This window comes from Plectropomus leopardus, chromosome 3, assembly GCF_008729295.1.
Source record: "Plectropomus leopardus isolate mb chromosome 3, YSFRI_Pleo_2.0, whole genome shotgun sequence".
In the NCBI taxonomy this organism is placed as follows: Eukaryota; Metazoa; Chordata; class Actinopteri; order Perciformes; family Serranidae; genus Plectropomus; species Plectropomus leopardus.
This window is the reverse complement of record NC_056465.1, coordinates 7,178,602-7,198,202: the sequence shown is the minus strand read 5'-3', so window position 1 is coordinate 7,198,202 and position 19,601 is coordinate 7,178,602. Positions and strand designations below refer to the sequence as shown.

Here is a 19,601-nt window from a genome sequence, read left to right as displayed (position 1 = left end):
TTATTTCAGTCTATTCACAGATTTCTGACTTATTTTTCAGGAAGTATAATTTTGTGAACAAAAAGAAAAATCTCATCTATAGGCTACATGTAACTGTCTAAAAGAAAAGGTCGGTGTGTGTGTGTATATGCAGGAAGGGCTTGGTGTGTGTGCTCTGTCTCGGTGACAGAAGTGGGTTACCCTCAGCTAAGAACAAAGCTAAGAGTTTGGCACTTTCATAGGTGTTGCCAAAGCAGAGCGAGCTAATTACAAGCTCACGCTTTCTGCCTGGCAGAGTCGAGCCAAAGTCACAGTGAGGGCGTTTGGAACTGATTTGGCCAATTACTACTTCCACATGATGAAAACTGTAATCATAATTACATTGTGTATCATCATTATTCCTTATTAATTTAGCGAATATGACCCTGCAGTTAAAAAAATATACATTATTTATCAGTAGCTGTGGATGACATCCAGTTTAAAAATGAAACGACAAATGTCTGTCTCAAGAGAGCTATTGCGTGCGCTTGCAGGGTAGATTTCTTTTCACTTGTCTAAAGCAGCAGCTCTGCTCGCTCTCCTGTTACAGAGACAATTCCCTGTACAGTTCCCGTAAAACTCTGCTGTTAGCCAGTCCCCACTTTGACCATGACAAACAAAAAGTAAATCAGGTCTTTGTTTTTTTGTTGTTTTTTTTTTTACACTTTTTTAGAGGACATTCACCAAATTGGCTGCAGAAACCATTTGAAAACCAAAAGATTCTTTAATAAGAGGGGCTCCAAAAAGGTTCCTCCTGAAGGCCTGAGGTTCTACCCATAACCATTGTCTGATGAAGAATTTTTCTAGGAAGAAGTTTTTCAAGGATTGTTGAAAGCATGGATTTTTAAAACATCCTGACCCTCAAATAGTCAAATGTTTTCCCATGTTTCAAATGGTGTGATGCATGATTGTTCTGAGTTGAGCTGGACCACATCAGCTCTGGACCTGTAGGACCCTCATGAAGCTCAATACTGCTGGTGGTTCCTGCCAACCTGTTCGACTAAAAGCATGGGGGAGAACTCTATGGGTAATGAACTCAATTACTTTTTTTAGACTCCCCTGAGTGAGCTCAAGATGAAACTCTTGAAATATAAAAGAGGTCTCGTTAAAACCCAAAGGGTGGGTTGTTCACACTCTTAGAAGATGGAAGGGTTCTGAATCGAACCCCGAGAGAGGTTTCTGCGTTCGACCATAACTCTATAGAAGGGTTCTCTGTAGTGACTCTGACACTTCCACAAATGTATAAGTATAACCCTTTATTATAGGTTCTAGGTAGAACCCTCCAAAAGTGTGTGCTCTCATCATGGATTAGTTATCTTTTGCTATCTTTGCAATAAATCATATACATACAGTTTCTGTAAGTGCCCTTCAGAAGTGCCTAAAGTGATGTTGTCAAATTGCTTTCTCTCTTTGATCAGCAATCCAAAAACCCAAAGGTCTTCAACCTAAAGTGATAAGCAGTGAGAGAAGCAAGAAAGTCCTCATGTTTGAGAAGATATGAAACCACAACGTGTTTGATATTTGTACATTATTAATGACAGAAATAATCACTCGAAATTAGGGATGCCTCAATCAAGTTAATGTTTTGTTTTGGGTTTTTTGCCCCGATCCCAATACAAATCCTTTCAAGAAAGGTTAACTACCAATTCCAAGTCCGATACGTTACTTCTAATGAAGTAGATGTTGTTTAAAGATATATTTGACATGCTAAATAACAAGCTACGTGATCCAAATACTAAAAGTCCTGATTCAAAAATATTAAGTTGATAAGCTCCAAATATTAATATGAATTTAATAAACTAAGAGAATGAAAGATCAGCTAGAGATAAGAGGTTTTACTGTATATTCTATGTATATGTAATCCAACTGCTATTCTTTTTTTAAAGATTATTTTTTGGGGCATTTTCCCTTTATTGGTAGGACAGTCTGAGATTGACGGGTAAGGTGGGAGAGAGAAGGGGGAATGACATGCAGCTAAGGGCCACAGGCCACACTCTACCAGTTGAGCTAGAGGTTGCCACCAACTGCTATTCTTAATTTCATTTATTATTTTTGACTTTTTCTCAAAGCTTTAAAACTCTTACACTCATGCTATTTTTGTTTTATATATTATGGAACACAAAAACAAAACTACCTGGTTCACAAGAGTTCATCTGGGCTCTCATTTTGTGCTGTTGAGGCTTTGTCAAAACACACTAACAGAATAGACTAAACAGTAATTACACTGTAGGATTAACAGGAGCGTTCCTTCTAGGGTAGATTTGCTAATTTGGTTAGTGTTGCAGAAGATTGCATTATCATTTCATTTGATTCAGCTCGACCTCTCGCTGCTGGTACATGAGTGGGAGTGAGAGCTCGCTGCTTTGGTTTTGTCAACCACTTTGTTTTGTGCTCTCTGCTGTGTTTCTCTTCCTGCTTTCTGTCCAGCTTTTTCTGCAGCGTGTGGAAGTGACTGATTAAATGTGATGAAATTATTGGAATTTAGCAACAAATCTGAGAGTGTGGAGGGATTACACATCGGATTCCACGCTGACAATGGCCTTCCAAACTCTGCTTTTATGGCAGCGTGAATGTTCCGTGTCTGTGTTGGTTTCTAATCTTACTGTTGTTGGAATAATGCTGTTAAGACGGAAAGAAAGAGATCCTTGTTTTAGCGTTAATGAACGATAATTATTGCAGATGGAATCCTTCCGGCGTGTTCGTAATTAAAAGACAACATAACACACACACACACACACACGCACACACACACACACACACACACACATACACACAAAAAATGCAAAACGCACAAAATGCAAACAGTAATCTGCCAGTGTTACACAGCCCTCCAGAAGTAAACAAACAGGCTGCAGAAGTCCTCTGGAGTGAAAGTATCTATGAGCTTTTATATTCTCTCTGATTACAGCTACTTTAATTCAGAAAATTATGCCCACAGCAGCTAACCTCTGTCTCAATACAGTGCAGAATTTTTCAAATTGTTAGGCACAGATGCTGCACTATAAAAATTTTAACTTTTTATTTTTATATAAATTTTAAGTTTATTAAAACTAGTGTCTGGGCTGCCTTACATTTTTAAGTTGACTGAATTTGAGAGGACAAGATGAATAATTACAAAATTACTTCAACTACTCAAGTTCGTTGAAGTTAAAGTGATAGTTTGGGATTTTTAAAGTGAGGTTGTATGAGATACTTATGTATAGTCAGTGTGTTACATACAGCAGGTGGTGGTGGTGGTGGTAGGTGCACCCCACAGCTCAGCATTACCATGCTTTACAGAGGGGTTGATATCAAACCATATTTGAAACGCTTACCTAAAAAATACAATATTAGTCTAAGTTGACGCTGTATTGAGTGTTTCATTTCAGTTTCATTTCAGTCAGATCATGTAACAGCCACTAAACAGCACTTTCTGACCCAAACAGCTGACCGACAGCGGATGAGTAGTGCAGTGGCAAAGGAAAATGCTATGTAACGGTGAAGTAAACTGGTGAAAACACACTAAAAATTGCATCCACTTAGACTGATATTGATTTTTTTTAGGTAGGTAGGTAGGTAAAGTGGTTAAGATACATTTTTTAGCAACCTCTGTGGGGTGCGTGCCCCAGGAGCACACTGACTGTTTGGCCCCAGTTAAGGAACTCAATCTTTCTTTCACTGAGTCATAAGTAAGTAATCACTGACCACACAGACACGATGCCCAAATTAGATCTAGATTTAGTGCGACTTACATTTCCCAAAGATATTATCTCTGATGTTGAATAAATGTCTGTTAACCCACTTATTACAAATACTAGAAAATATGTGACATTCCAGCTGAATTAGGTTTGATTTAGAACAGTCTTCAGTGAAATATTACCTTTGCTGAAGCTGCAGTGTGGGGTCATTTCTCTAATTTTAATGCTTCAGTAGGTAAGAATATCCACCTGTTTCATCAGCCTAATTCACTTTTGGGCTGCAGCACAGAGGGCTGTCCCATCTCCACAAATTGAAGGGACGTAGATTAACTAGTTGCCCAAATGAAATTCTCATTCCTGAGGTGCAGACACTGCTGGGAAAACTCAGCACAGGAAGTGACAAATCAAACAGAGCGTCTGTTAAATGGCAGCAAGTGAGCATCCTGTCAGGAGGAAACACGACTCACTAGCAGTAGATCTTTCAATTTGTGGGTATTGAAATAACATTATCTCTGGAGAGGAGTGATAGTGCCTTTATTTATGAATCAACCCACTGAGAGAGAGAGAGAATTGGGTTCACCAGGCGCTGTTATAGACTAAGGAGCCTCAGTTGGAATTTGTGTGTTACAAGTTAAACAGATGTGGAGGTGGAGGAAGTTAATTTAACAAGAACACAAGTCAAAGAGTAAAGCTGACGATATGAATAAAATTTAAATTTTGTGCCTCCTCGAAGCAACTTGGCTTTATTGTGAGATTGGAAGAGGATAAGAGCTTGTGTCTTTAGCATTTACCTAGATCACATAATTATAAAAAGGGTTGTAATAGCCGTGTTGTTTTGTTTTTTTCAAATTTCAACGTTTTACCAGGAATTGCGGATGTAGGCCTACCTTCCTGCTACACTAACACTTACAACATAGAAATCGCGACTTGTTCAGAGAGATTATCCAAGATCTTTATACATTCGTGTTTGATTTGAGGGCCTATCCATTTTTCTGTTTTTTGTTTTTATGCCTCCACACTTTCAATAGTAATGGCCTGAGGCATTATGTTTTCGGATTGTCGGTTCATCCCATTCTCGTGAACATGATATCTCATAACACTTTGAGGGAATTTCCTCATATTTGGCACAACAACCACTTGGACTAAACAATATATTAATTACATTTTGGTAGTCATTGGTCAAAGGTTAAGGTCACTGTGTCCTCATCTGTCTCATTTTTGTGAACACAATATAACAAGAACATTTTGAGGAAATTTCTTCAAATTTTGTATAAAACGTTCATTTTGAGCCAAGAATGAATAGATTAGAATTTGTTGGTCAAAGATCAAGGTCACTGTGACCTTTCATTTATTTTATTCTTGTTAATGCAATGACTAAAAAAGGCCTTGAGAGAGTTTTCTTAAATTTGACACAAACATGTATGAGGTGTTATGGCACGTGTTTTTTTTTTTTTGTAGCATGTCTTGAAAAAAAATAGCTGTAACTTCAGTTTCACTCATGTTGTCTTTTGTATTGGATTTTAGAGGTACAGTACATTTTTGACATCTACTCCTTTACTGCATATCACTTTGGTGAAGACAAGCTGACCTCTACTTACTGTGGATATACTGGCCTTTGCACACAGCACTTTACTCAACAGACTGAGAAAAAAACACAAAATCTGCATTCGCTTAGAGTATACAGGAGCCTGAGCAAAGTGTTTGAGAGCTGGCTCAGGGACAGTCCGGCAGAGAAATGGTCATAAATAGTGATGATAAATCTCATCTGTGTGTAAATGAGCCAGACTGAGACACCTGGGCTCATTTCCAAACAGCAGATTTCACCTTTCCAGCAGCGTGGGCTTGCTACAAGACTTGTTAAGGGAAAAGCAGCAAAACAGTAATTTTTTGGATTATACATACATTTCCTGGAGCACATTGTTAGGCATGTTATACAAACATCTTCCCCTTCTAGTGTCCTTGTTAAAGCCCTCTAAGGGGCATACCACATTACAAAGTCCATCCATTACCTTTCCATTAGGAGTTAAAGTGGGAGGAATATGTGGCCTCGTTGTCTGGGGGGATCAATAAGGATGTTTTATGGCCTGTGCAATGTGAAACTATTGATCCCGAGATCACTTGATGACCTTGATGTACTGTCAGTACACACTGAATGACCTTGGCTGACAGGCAGAACATTGAACAAAGACTTAAAGCATGTAAATTAATTGCCTTTTGTATCACATTAACGAACAGGCAATAAGGTATTTACATATACTGTCCTCTCAGTGAGTTGTCTTGGCTAAACCATTAGCTAGCGGTGTCAAATTTTTATGGACAACAGGGCATAGCTATTTAATATTTTAATAAGTTTTATCACTGTAAAACTGCAATGAAAACAATTTTTTTTAACAAAAAAGAAGAGTCAAACCAACGCACATTACAGTGACGCATGAACTGCAAGATGCTAGCTTTTAATCTACAGAAACTGCTGGCTAACAATTTAGAGCCACATAAAAAAGATACAGTTGCTAATTTCTTTTCTGCTGCATACCAAACAGAGTGCCCCAGGGATGATGTTTTTCTGTAGGCCAATTTTTTGGGTAGCTCTCATGTTTTCCATCTTTATTAATGGATATATATATATACAGATATATATATGTATGTATATATATATTATATATATATATATATATATATATATATATATATATATATATATATATATATATATATATATATATATATGTGTGTGTGTGTGTGTGTGTGTGTGTATGTCTATGTATATATATATATATATATATATATATATATATATATATATAATATATATATATATATATATATATATTTATCATATAGTACTGTCTATGACTCGACTAACTGGATCGTTTTTCATCTTATCTCCAGCACAATGCAGCATTTTTAAATGCTGTGCTATTTTCCACTAGCCTAATAGCACAAAGCTAATGCTCATACATAAGCACAGCGTGAAAAGACGCAGCTGCATTTACACAGTGTGGCTGCCAACATAAAATTATGGGCATTGTAAAACACAATTTTAAAGGCATTAAAACAGATCAGAACAGTTCATAGGAAAACAAGCCACTGTATAATTACATTAATTGCAGGATCTACTGTGTTTTCAATTTGCGCCTCCCTGCTTTAGTAATTGATTTGCAGTTTTATGACTTCTATAAATAAGTGCCTGCATGCTGTGTAGTGAATGTGTATCTTTCTCTGTGTTTTTCCTCTTTGAAGTTACTCTGAATGCCCTCTATATCAAGTTGATTTATAATATTGGATCACATTTCCTCTGGCCTCTGACTAATGTGCTTTTGTAGATCTCTTGATTGGTACAGTCAGTGAAATGCTTGTGTGTGCAAAGTGAAGTCAAGGTTAGCTGTTCCACCCAAGTTTGATGCTCCGTTTGATTCCAAATGACGATATTTTCTCTCCATTTATCTGGCCTGATGCAACTTACCTCTTAGATGTGTGTATGCAGGTCAAGGCTACACTTACCCATTACCTCCCCGCTGACTTGTCTTCTAAAGTCAGAGAGAGGACATGAATCAGCTGTATTTTAAGCTCAGTAATGTGTTTCTTAATGGGGAAAATGATCTAAAATCTGATGCTTCTATGTCTCATTAAATGCCTACCGAGAAACATTTCTCCCCAAGAGGTAAGATCTTCTGTCTTAAGTGGACTTACAACCACCTGAGCTCCCTTTTTATGTTCCTGATTCTGCATTTTGGTCTATTTCTGCTTCATTTTCATTCATGTTGTTGCTGTCTATGTGCATGTGTCATTGCAGTTACTTTAAGGTTGTTTTTTTTTTGTGATCTTTACGTACAGTATTGCTGCACTACCATCTGGCCCTCGTGTTGAAACTGTGATGATGCAACATCAGTTTGTTTGGTGCAAAGCTGCAGTGTGACACCAGAGAAACATGACATGATCACATAAAGGAATACTTCATCAAAGTTTTACCTTGTGAGCATCAAATTCTCGCTCCCCTTTCGGCTCGAGAGGTGGCTGTTGCAAGTTTTCAAAACTCTTTTTTGTGGAGTACAGCAGCTGTAGTCAGCTTGGATTTACAGCAGTCACAATGGATTCCAATTGAGACCCAACTGACGGGACAGAAGTACCGAAATCAAAAATGATTTGGTGAAACTTAATGCAACAAATCAACAGAATTCCTACATTTTCAGTGGAGTATTCCTTTCACTTTCCTTCAAGAACATCTCCTTCTCAAATCAGACATCCCATTTGTATCGTCTAATGCTTGAAGGGTCTGCAGCTTTGCAACGTGTGCTGTTTCCTGTGGTCTTTTCACTTATCTTTCTTTCTCCTGTCTTCTCTTCCTTTTCTTCCCAGTTGATCAAAGTATGTTTGAGAACTCGGTTGCCCAGCAGCAGAGTCCTCAGACCTCCAGGCTGGGCCAGCCCTCTACCCGACGCTCCCCAGCATCACCTAATCATAACCTGGGGTCCAGCTCCATCGACTCTCCATCCTCCGGAGGCCAACAGAGGCTTAAAAATGCCATTAATCTGGGCAAAGCTGTCGGCGCAAAGGTAATCACAAACACTAAGCTCTGTACACGTCATATATTCCTTAAACTCTAGATGTTTGTGTTACAAAGTGAATTTCATTGTTATGTTTCATTGTCTGTGTCTTTCTTTCTGTCTTTCTTTCTTACAGGTCAATGACTTGTTAAGAAGAAAGGAGCCCAGCCACCTCGGGGACATCGGGGTCACCGAGGTCAACAAGAACGTTGATGCGGTTTGGAGCTGTATGGAGCAACTCAACCAGAGCACTGCAAACAGGTACACACACACACACACACACACACGTACACGTATTTCCTCTGGATTTGTTTTAAGAGTAAAGTACATCACATTTAATAACAATCCTAATTTCACCCCTCATACGTGAAACTTTTATATTCACAAATTAATGCACAGACTTTTTTCTGAAAGGTTGTTGGTTTGATTCTACACATAGACAAAGGCAAATTAGCTTTCCTTTGTGCTTTCTGATTAAATGGATCATTTTTAGTGCTTTTATACTATATGTATTCATTTTAAGGATGAAAGGTAAAGAAAATCACAGAACTTTCCAAGGCCACATGTTCAATTTAATGATAAATCCACTGGAATACATTATTTTATTGTAACCACAAAAATTGAATTACCTGTGCTGAGGGAAGTGTCTATCACAGTAAATTAGGCATGAATGATTTAAGGTTTTTTTATTGTGAAATGTCCTCTTAAATTAATAATGACACACCAAAAGCACCTGTGAGAGGTCTGAAAGTTTAAATAGGTCTGAACTTTTCAGCTTCTCATACAGTCAAAATGGAAATGCCTTTTAATTGTGTATTCAATTCCCACTTACATACACACACACTCATATATATTCAAGGTTGTTTCTGTGTCTGTATTTGGGGATTTGTTCCAGGAGCATTGATCTGTTGTCTCTCCGAGTGAGAATCAGTCAAGCAGAAGTATTTTTTTCAGCAGCTCTGCTCCCATTTGTCTCCACGTACTGGACTGTGAAGAGATTAAGAGTAATTTGCCAGTGATGATCTGTAAAGATTTTTGCCTGACCACCAGCTGGTCCAAACGGGTGGGTTTGAGAGTTTTTTTTTTTATTTACCTACGAATAGACTTATCCCTCAAGCCTACCTGTTTGTCTGTTTTTATTTTTCTTCTTTTTTGTGTATTTTTGTTGTTTCAAAGTGTTTGTGTTTTGTGTTGTTTACAATGGCTAACAGGTTTTTTAAGTTACGATTGCCAGTACAGCAGTAGCTAATGTTTTTAGCCAATCATTATCTTGTGTCATTCAAGGTTCCTCTTGTGCTTGCAGAGTAGCTACTCTGAAGTAGGAGCCAAAAACATCACTCAAAGCGACATTCATCATTCCTTGCTCTTGCAGTGCAGACACAATAAGAAAAAGTTCCTAGGGGTGTAAAGATAACCCGAAATTTAAAGTCTGAGATCCAGCTACATCGAAATCACAAATCCAACCCAATTTTTTTATATATTTCTAAAAAGTCAGTAACTCTGCCTCTCAGAGCTCAAGCTCTTGTACCTGTAATGTCTTTGTGGGTGCGTGCGTGCGTGCGTGCGTGTGTGTGTGGCAGTTTGTGCAACACATTCCTCTCCCTCCTTCTTATGCAGTAATGCACCTGCCTGAAGCCAACCAACATTCCCACACACAAAGGAATGAAGGACCAGCAAATATAATACAGCCCTACATTAACAGCCTTCAAAATTTCTTTTTCATTTATTTTATATATAAAGAGTTGTCCTTATAAATAAAATAAATGAAAATGAAATTAATCAACAATTCTGTAAATATGCCAGTGTTAGCCATCAGGCTCATTTTCAACTGTAGTCCATCAGCAAGATCTTTTGAAACCTGTAAAATATGCATCATTATTACTTATTCAGTGTGTGCAACAGTAAATTTACGTTACGTACTGTCAACACAAGACAAACTAGCATTAGTAGCTAATGCTACTGCCAGCTGGCAGTGTCACTGACACCATGTGTTCATATTTGAGGTGAGGTGAAAGGTGTCACATTCTCATACATGCATCCTCATCAGCTACAGCGAATGATCGTGCAGCAGTGATAAGTTCTCATCACGTTTGGATGTGGCTACCATGGTAATTTTCTGTCATTGTCTCGAGAAATGAGTATGCCTTTGTAGACACTTTTATTGCATAATGAGGAACAATTAAAGAGATCACTGGCAGTGAAGGGAGATTTTAAGTTTTTGCTGCAACTCGCCACCCTCCTGCGCACACACACACACACACGCTTCATCACTTACAGGAACACACACTAATTGGTAGACAGGTGTTAGGATGAAGTCTTAGACATTGTTTTCAACCACAACTCAGTTTAATTCAATCAAAGTTAGACACAGTCCGTCAATGCACGACACACTCTTAAGTTTCTGTTGAAAATCCTTTGAAGCTTTCAGTGTCATTTGATCTTCAGGTGCGTCTTTGGAGGAGCATTATTCCAGCTTCACAAAACATGAAGGACTCAGTGATTCAGAATCAGCCATCGAGTTCACTGCAGTTGCAATACAATATTCTCTCCAACGGTTGGATGACAAGATCAATACTACTCTCATGTCTGAAGGGCCAGGCTAGCTGATTCCCCTGTTTGCAGTCTTTATGCTAGGTTAACTATCCTCAGGCCTCAGCCTCATGTGCAACTGACAGACGTGAGTGTGGTATCAATCTGCTCATCTAACTCTCTGCAAGAGAGAAAAAAGTGCCAGAATGTTCATTGAACTGTTTCTGACATGTTTTCACTGTCATACAAACAAAGCAAGAGGAAAATAATAAATAAGTCAGGTTTAACACTCTCTCCCACACAGCCAGCAAACTCACAACAATCCATTTGAGGTGCTTCAGTTCCTTTAATGAAATAAAAGTCAATACATGGTGTACGTTTCTCTACCAAAGTTGTGACATTCGCACAATTCAGTAGGCTATTGATTTACTGGTTCCGTTGGTGCCTGAGCAGTCTAATTGAACAACCTGGTGCTGTTGCATTAACCCTTTGAAACCTGGATCAACATCAGTTTTCTTGGGCTGGGTTCAGACACCTTTCACAAAAATTAAAGCCTTTGGACCCTGAGAGATTTGTTTTGAATTTTTTTTTTTTTTTTTTTAAATGGGGGAAAAAGACACTGAGCAACATGGCCTTGCAGGAATGTTCAGGATATTATTTATTTAGAAAATTATTTTTGAAAAAAACAGGGAAAAACATCCAGAAAACTATAGATAGAGTTATTAAAACTAAATATTTAAAATTTTGTTACAAAATTGTCATAATTTTTAAGAACTTTCTTTTTTTTATTTGTTTTGTTGTTTTGTTTTGGGTTTTTTTTACCTTTCTTTTATTTATTTATTTATTTATTTTTCAAACTTTTAGTATTTTCCTCTTAGGTTGCTCATTGTCTCCTTTCCATGTTTTGTTTTTCTTTTTTTTTAAATCCAGAAAATTCGATTAGGTTAAAAAGCGTTAATGACTTTATGAGTTTATATTTTCTGAAAGCTCTAAGTTAGTTTCTCTGCTATTTTTTAGGGATTGTTATTCTTAATTACTGCTATTATCAACCCTTTTCTTGTTTTGAGTACGACACTGAAGTGTAGAAAACAAAGTTATTCATTTCTGAGGACAGAACAAGGAAACATCACCTAACAACACTGTTTGAAAGACCTGAAACTCCTTCTGTATATTTTGTTTTTATTTAATGATGATAATTTGCCACATTATTTTTGTGTTTCAGCCATTTGGTGTCAACATAAAGTTTCTTAACTTTTTTTGAGAACATGATTGAGCATGTTTCTCTAGTTTATAAAATGAGCAAAATCAAATATTTTAGGACTGTATAGGATTTTTTTTATTGTCCATGTTTAGTTTTAACAAAAGTCGAAATAGCTTAAATTTGCAGGGACTGGCCAATCTGCCGTGAGATTCAGAGGAAACAACTGTTCGGGGATTAGATTAGTAGTAAAATTCAGACATAATAAGAAGTGAGGGCCCTTTGAGGATCCTGAACTAGTAGAATCTGTCCACAGTTCCTGAGAGATCATCTGTCTGTCATCTGTGCTCATGACCGCCACAAATGGCTTTCTCTGTTTGCAGATTTGGGCGGTATCACATATTACAATATACTGTATTTAGAAATACCAATGATATGATTTTAAGTAGCTTTAGAAACTAAGACACACTGCAAAATCTGACAAATTGATTCTAAAATAATCTTGGAAACTGATTACCTTGAAACAGAAAAGTAAATATAACTATTAATCTTAATGTATGTTTACTTGAAATTTAGCTGTATTTACTGAATTCTGTTAAGTTGTTGCCACTTAAAAACAAGTGAAATTACTTGTTCTTTCTAAGTGTTCAGTAAACCAAGTTAGCCTGATTTAGCTTGATCATCACAAAGAGGATTTTGCCAATGATGAAAAGATCTGTGAGTCCTGTTTTCTTAACATGTTTAGGAATACACAAATATGATTTACTAGTTTGTGATCAGCAGATTACAGATGCATAGCTCAGTACTTAACAATTAGATACACTGTAAACACAAATCAAGAATAATAGCTGTATTTACTTTAAACTGTTTTAAGTAAAATCAGTTGTCAGATTTTACAGTATGCTTGGGGCGCCAAAAGGCTCACCTGGTGGTTTGATTCTAACCTGCTGCTCTTTGCTGCATGTCATCCTCTCTCTTTCCCCTTTGAAATCTAACAGCTGTTGAAATAAAGGCAAAATCCAAAAAATAATCTTAAAAAAAAGAAAAAATACTTCTCTTTTTATTAAACTCATGCAGATAGGCTGTATTGAGGATGCATGTAATGCACATCATTCGCCACCAGAGGTCAGTCTCTACCTGTGGAACAGGCATTGAGCCATGGCCAACATGGCAACTGTGAGTCATGGGGATTACATTACAGGACTGTCATGTAAACATCCGGCTTGTAACAGCAGAGCAAGACTGCGGGAAAAAACACATCATATTTTCACAGCAGTTTCAACCAAAGCAGAGTGGACCACCTAACTATGACTAACAAGACTAACTAAAACAGTTCTGGTGAGTTTAATTTTAGTTCTATTGAGGCTGAATGTTGTGTTTTTTATGGTTATTATCAAGCCCATTAAGCTAATGTTTGTCTTTGTTCAATGAAAGTGAGAGACTTAAATTCCAAAGGTTTATGGTTGTATTTCTCTGTGTAATAAGGAAAACAGCTGAAATAATATTTTTTTTTTATTGTAGTGACATTTTGTTAGTTTATTGTTTATTTACCAGACTGAAAAAGCTAAGAGTTTGTAGAATGTTGTAAACTTGGTGGGTGTGGGCATGTTAGGTTGTATGCACACAAATATGGTCAAGTACCATTTCACACTGGTGAAATTTCAGAAAGGTATGAAAAAATAGACACTGCCTAAGTCTATCTGCTTATTTGCTGCTATCTCTGTATCAATCTTTTCCTCCACTTTCCTTCTCTTCTCCAGTCACATCTCCTCTTTCGACTCCTTCCCTCGGCTTGACCCACCACCTCCATCGGGGAAGAAGCGCCTCCCTCGAGCCCTGAAGACCACCCAGGACATGATGATCTCCTCTGACCCCGTTGTCTCCTCTCCGGACCCCACTGACTCTTCCTCCTTCCTCTCTTCTCCTGACAAGACGCCCCTCATCGCCAAGGAGGAGCTTCAGAACAGCGAGGAGCAGCAGCAGGGTATGGAGGAAGAGGGGTCAGAGGAGATCACATTGCCGCCGCCGAGCCCAGCTGAGAAGAAAGTTGTTTCTGATTGGGAGACGACGGGAAGCAACGGCAAAGTGGATGGAGTCACAGGTGGAGAAGATGATGATGTGGAAAATGGGAGCACTGAAGGAGACGAGGAGGAGCGTCACCAACAGCTGCAGCTCTCTGTGCCAGACCTCATCAACAAGGATCCCCCGCTGCTGGAGCCCAGAGGTAAGTCCTGTGACGTCTGGCAGAAGGCGTCAGGGCCAGACTCCCGGCTGGCCTCCACCCCGTGCTCAGGGAAAACTTCCTGCCGCATAAGCCTGGGCGAGGAGGCTCTGCTGGGGAACGGCGCCCCCTGCAGTAAAGGCACCGGAGTGAGCGCTGAAGACTCAGAGCCACACCCAGACCTGCTGTCGTTTGAGTAACGATCAGAGCCGGAGTCAGATACCAGCTCAGTCTGTCTTCAAAAGTTTGGAACCTTTGCTGTTAATTTCAAGTCAAGAGGTAATTCAAAAAGACGAATGATAAATACTGCGGATTACATATTCACTGCCGCTTTGAAATCTATAACTCTCCCTGCTCCGGGGTTTGCTTTAGGAAAAGGGAACAAGGGCTTCCAGGAATCAGGGTCAGGGCCGGATCTGATATTTTTTTAACTTTTTACTGTCTTTGTTTTAGTATGGATGAGTTTAAAGGTCATGATGATACAATCTGGCCCTCTAACATGGCAAACAGACCCCACGTTTCCTAATACTGACCAGCACCAGATGATGAATAAGAAGCAAGGCAGAAATTGTGTCAGAAGTGAGGGTTCCTTACGGTGCAGAGAGAAATCAAATTTTAACATTTCAATATAAAACTGCTATTACAGAATATGAGTTTATCACGATGTATTTATCATGTTTCAGCTCTTCTTTATATCTTTTAACATGTCATGTCTGCTTTAGTGATGCAATAATACCACATAATATAATAATGAATGTAACTGATGTAATCAAATGTCCCTTTAAATGGGCTGAAAATGTCAAAATCCTGTTAAAGATTAACTGGCTGATGTAATTTGTTCCTGAAAAAGTGAAACATAATTGATTACATCTTTTAGAAAAGTGTGGGTTGTTCTTATCAGCATTAAGGCATTGTGTTATTGAGCAGTTTATTTCAAGAACCCTTTTTCACATTTTTAAAAACATTTAAAGGGACATTTGTTACATGGTGGTCGAACTGTAAGTCCATATTATACAGAAGCTGCTACGATTAAACCAATTACAAAAAGAAAAGTTATATAGCTATGTAAATTACGCTCAGTACAATTAGAAAAATTTAGTTTTTGGAGAATTTCCATCAGTGTAACTGTATTTTCAAGATGAAGTTTTCTTAAAAACTGAAGGCAGAACTGAGAGGGAGAGGAAGAGCGAATGTGGACGTGTTTGAGGTGGATAGGTTTGGAGGGGAGTTCACTTTCAGTTCAGTCAGTACAAAAAGATTTTTATGACTGGAAGGCTTTTGACCCGTAGCTTCATTCATATTAAATCATATCTGACCCCTTTTAGGTCCAGAAGGAGTTTTGCAACTTGTTGACTCCAACAGTGGCCTTTGGCAAAGACTGAGAGTGACCTTTTTAAAGCTCTCAGCTAGTAGGGATATTGATCAGCATTCTGATCAATAGCTAGCATTTCTTTTTACTTTAGGTTTTAAAGAAAAAAGAAAAAAATGTGGGATTCCATGCTCATTTATTTTGATTATTTTAAAAAAAGAGTGTAAAGCAGATTTTACTTTATTTTATTTTATTTTATTTTTTTCGGTACTTTTTCTTTTTAGGACTCCAGCAAAGGTATGATATAATACAGTACACTTCTTACTGGATGTATATTCTGAAGTATCTTTACTGTTTATAAAGAGTGAAATAGTGTGCCAGGACATAAAATCAATTAAAATTCATGTGGATAAATCTACACAAAAAATGTAGTTTTAGGTGATAGATTTTATTTTTTATTTTCTTCTTTTAAGTTCATCTGTAGTGAGTGAAACTAAACTGAGCAATTTGTGAACCCAGACTCAGGTTATTTACATGAGCGTGTCTTTGGTCTCGGTTGAAAACAGCTCACAGGCTTCCTCTTTCCTGCCAAAAAAATCTCTTCTGAGCTGGCTGAACTGAAAGTAGATTCTTATTCCCCCGCTGAAAAAAAAACCTGAGAGAGACGGAGGGAAAGGATGGATGGTGGACGGACAGCAAGTGAAGGGTGGGCTGCTGAAAACTTATATTTGAGCAAACGACAGGGAGGATAATGAGCTGTCAACAGACAGATGAAAGAGGTGTGTTTTTTTATTCAAGCAGATCATTAAGTGACGGACCAAAGACAGAAATTAGCGGCTCAGTCAGACAGGCTGTTTTTGTCACATAGTTTTCAGCGAACTATCTGAGTGAAAACAGAAGCAATAATTCTTTTTTTTCTCCTTTATTTTCACTTCATCTATTAATGAAAAACCAAAGTCAAAGAATTAGGATAACAACCCACATGACTGCTTAGATCTTCTGACTTTTCTGACTCACCACACATCAGTCAGTTTGCTCAGTCTTATCCGCGTGTCGCTGCGGGAGGAGCAGGACAGAGCTGCAGTGGTTGTCTAAGCACAATCAGAGTGGAAATCTGTGTTTTTATAACACTATTATCTGAGCATCTGTTCTTACATCTGTGAAACTGGATTAAAATTCACTTTAGATACACAGGAAAAAAAGCACATACATCCTAAATCCTGATCCTAAAAATAACCATTTTTTGTGAGGATACCGAAGTGGCCTTTAAGTGTCCACTGTGTCCTTAAGGCATTTCCTGACTTCAAAAACAAGAGTGAAAAATAATTCCCAGAAGACACTGAGACAGACACGGAGCCAGCTGTAGCTGCGGTCAGGTCGTGAATGACAGGAATTTGGAGCTGGACTCTTTTAGAGAAAGGAAGCTTTGTGTCTCCCATTCTGTCTCCTGTCTCTCTGACTTTGTCTTGCACACTACAAGTGTCCCCATTTTTTTTAAAGCTGTAACAAAACAGCTGGCATCTCCCACAAGCCAAAATTACAAAAATCGAAAATAACCTCCCAATTTGTTTCATCCAAAAATCCTCAGATCTTTGTGTTTATTTAATTTTAAACTTAAAGTTTTTAATTAAAAAAACAGTTTGCAGTCAGATCTGTGGATTAATCAGAGCACCTGGGACATTGTTTGTGGAAACACATGCTGCTGTTTTTCAAATGTCATGTCTGAGTGGTTGAGAAGCACAAACAAAAATGTATCTCCACTTTATTGGAGTGGCAGATGTTTCAGCAGAGGGTATCTCTCCAAAACAAAGCAATTTGCATAAGTGGGAATATGTTTTAAATTTTTGCTTGATCTAATACTTTAAAATCACGAGACGAGTGGAAAAATATTATGAAAATAAGTGTGCTTAAGCAACCAGAAGTAGACACCTGATGTAAATGATCTGAAATCAGTTAATCACCAGATCGTCATTCAATCTTTATTTAGTCTCGATGGATCATGGAGAGCAAGCTCTTATTTACAATGACGTCGAGGAAAATACATCACACAATAATACAAGTAAAAGTGCACAACAAGAAAATCTAACTAATGAAAAGCAATTTAAACAATACCATAAACACGAAACATTAAAGATGGTTGCAGACTGTGACAGAATTATTGATCAGAGATCTGAAATGACCAATGTCAGTCACCCATCACCCTTAATCAATCAGCCATACAAAAAATAGGACAGACAAGTTTTTGATGCTTCAGTTGTGTTTTAGTGTCATTACTAACTGAACTTGAATATCTTAAAGGTTCTGTTTGCAACATTCAGGGCAATAAAATAGCAGCAAACCACTACTAACTATGTAAAGATATGGTGGAGTAATAGCTTCCTATGCAGAGGATGAAGTCATGCTATCTGTCTTTAGAACTGAGCTGCTTTGTTTTTTTGTTGTGGTGAGCCTGTCCGGCCACGCGTGCACGTGCTGCTTTTGTTTAGCACTCTTTATGGAGTTAGAACTGTTAGCTACTAGCTGAGTCCCCTGAGAACTGCGTCCACAACTTATACACTCTGAATTTCACATAGGGCCCCTTTAAATCCCTGAAAACCTTATTTCAAATTATTTTTGTATTTCTTATTGACTAATCGTGCAGCAAAGTTAAAGTTTGGAGGAGAAAAACAGTGTTAATTATTAAGAGTCAAACAATCTAAAACGTTATCTTATAAAATATAAAGTGTGAGTGTAGTTTGATCACATTTGCGATAAAAATAAGCAAAAATCAAACTCAACCCCATGACATTTCACTTCTGATTGGTTTGGGTGAAAATGCAACATCGTTTTCCTTTCTTTTTTTTTTAACTGAGCCCTGTCCACTTTGGGAAACAAAAAAAGAAATCTGTTATTGGAAATAACCAAACTCTTCACATTTTGGCAGAAATTTGGGGTTCATGTTGGACTCCACTGCTCAAAATGTGTTTTCATGAAACTAAAAAAAAAAAGTGTTGTGTCTTGTCTGTCTTCTGAATCTGACATTTATTTTAAGCGACACTGAGGTTGTTTTCAGGATTCAGGTGATAAGAAAGTCTGTCTCTCTGCACAGACATTTGTTACACACCTGGATGAACCAGGAGAGAAACCAAACACAGGATCAGCCTGACAACAGATGCTTGTATTTAGTCAGAGGGTAAAAGCAATAAGACGAAATGAGCGTTTTCATAGACTCTTTGAAATGCCTAGTTTTATCTCCTTTTAGCAAAATCACAGTCTGAGCAGCCTGATCCAGTCGTTGTGCATCCTTTAAAACCACTAAAGTAGATTTTTATAATATTTTCTGATGAAGGAACAGTGCTTTACATGGTATGGAAATATTCTATTGTTCATTTTTTTATAATATCTGTGAACATGCCATTGGGTCTTGCTCTAACAAATGAAGGAAAGTGATTTATTTTGATATTCAGTCATAGAATCTAGTTATGGCAATCTGTGCTCTTTAGTTAGCTGAATTAATGTCATAAAAGAAAAAAAATGACCTTGCTTTCTATTTTTTATGTTGTTAAATCTTTTGTCTTTGTGAAGCCAGCCGACATAATTTCAGCAATTAGGATGAATGAAGGAAGTTAAATGCTGCACATGAAGGCTTTTTGTAAATGAGGCACAAATGGAGCGCTAAAGCAAACCTGGGACTTTTTATCCATTTATATGTTTAAACTGCTGCAAATTGAATCTTTAATTTTTTATGAAAGTATGCTACGAAAATCAAAGTGAATCTCAATGATTATTTTTTTGTTTTATTTTCCTAATGTTTTTTTTTTAAAGTGGGGATGTAATAACTCCTGTAATGACTGTAATCTTTTTTAAAAATCTGGAAATAGACTTAATCATGACCTTCCTAATTTGTGTGACTTTGTGTCTTTTTGACAGTTAATATGAGTTTTTTTCCCCTGTGGGGAAAGAATATCTCTTTATGTATTCTGGGTATGTCCTGTCTTTTATGTCTTTCCGTCGTCTCGTTCCTGCGACAGCAAAAGCAGCCAGCCTCCCACTCAGCCATTCCTGCACACTTCCTGTTTTGACGGAGCTCATGTCCTTGTCAGTTTTCTGTTTTCTGTGTCAGTCT

At 37.7% G+C, this 19,601-nt stretch overlaps 1 protein-coding gene across 2 annotated transcripts in view; it reads left to right on the top strand.

The window, feature by feature from the left end:
- LOC121963630 (carboxyl-terminal PDZ ligand of neuronal nitric oxide synthase protein-like) overlaps positions 1-15,710 on the top strand; it is a 242,336-nt gene extending 226,626 nt beyond the window's left edge. For both annotated transcript variants that reach the window (XM_042513916.1, XM_042513910.1), the window contains exons 11-13: positions 8,052-8,248; positions 8,376-8,500; positions 13,727-15,710. In XM_042513916.1, coding sequence (XP_042369850.1) covers positions 8,052-8,248; positions 8,376-8,500; positions 13,727-14,387 — 983 coding nt within the window. In that variant the 3' untranslated portion in view covers positions 14,388-15,710. The remainder of the gene's footprint in view (positions 1-8,051; positions 8,249-8,375; positions 8,501-13,726) is intronic.
- The last annotated feature ends 3,891 nt before the right edge of the window (positions 15,711-19,601 follow it).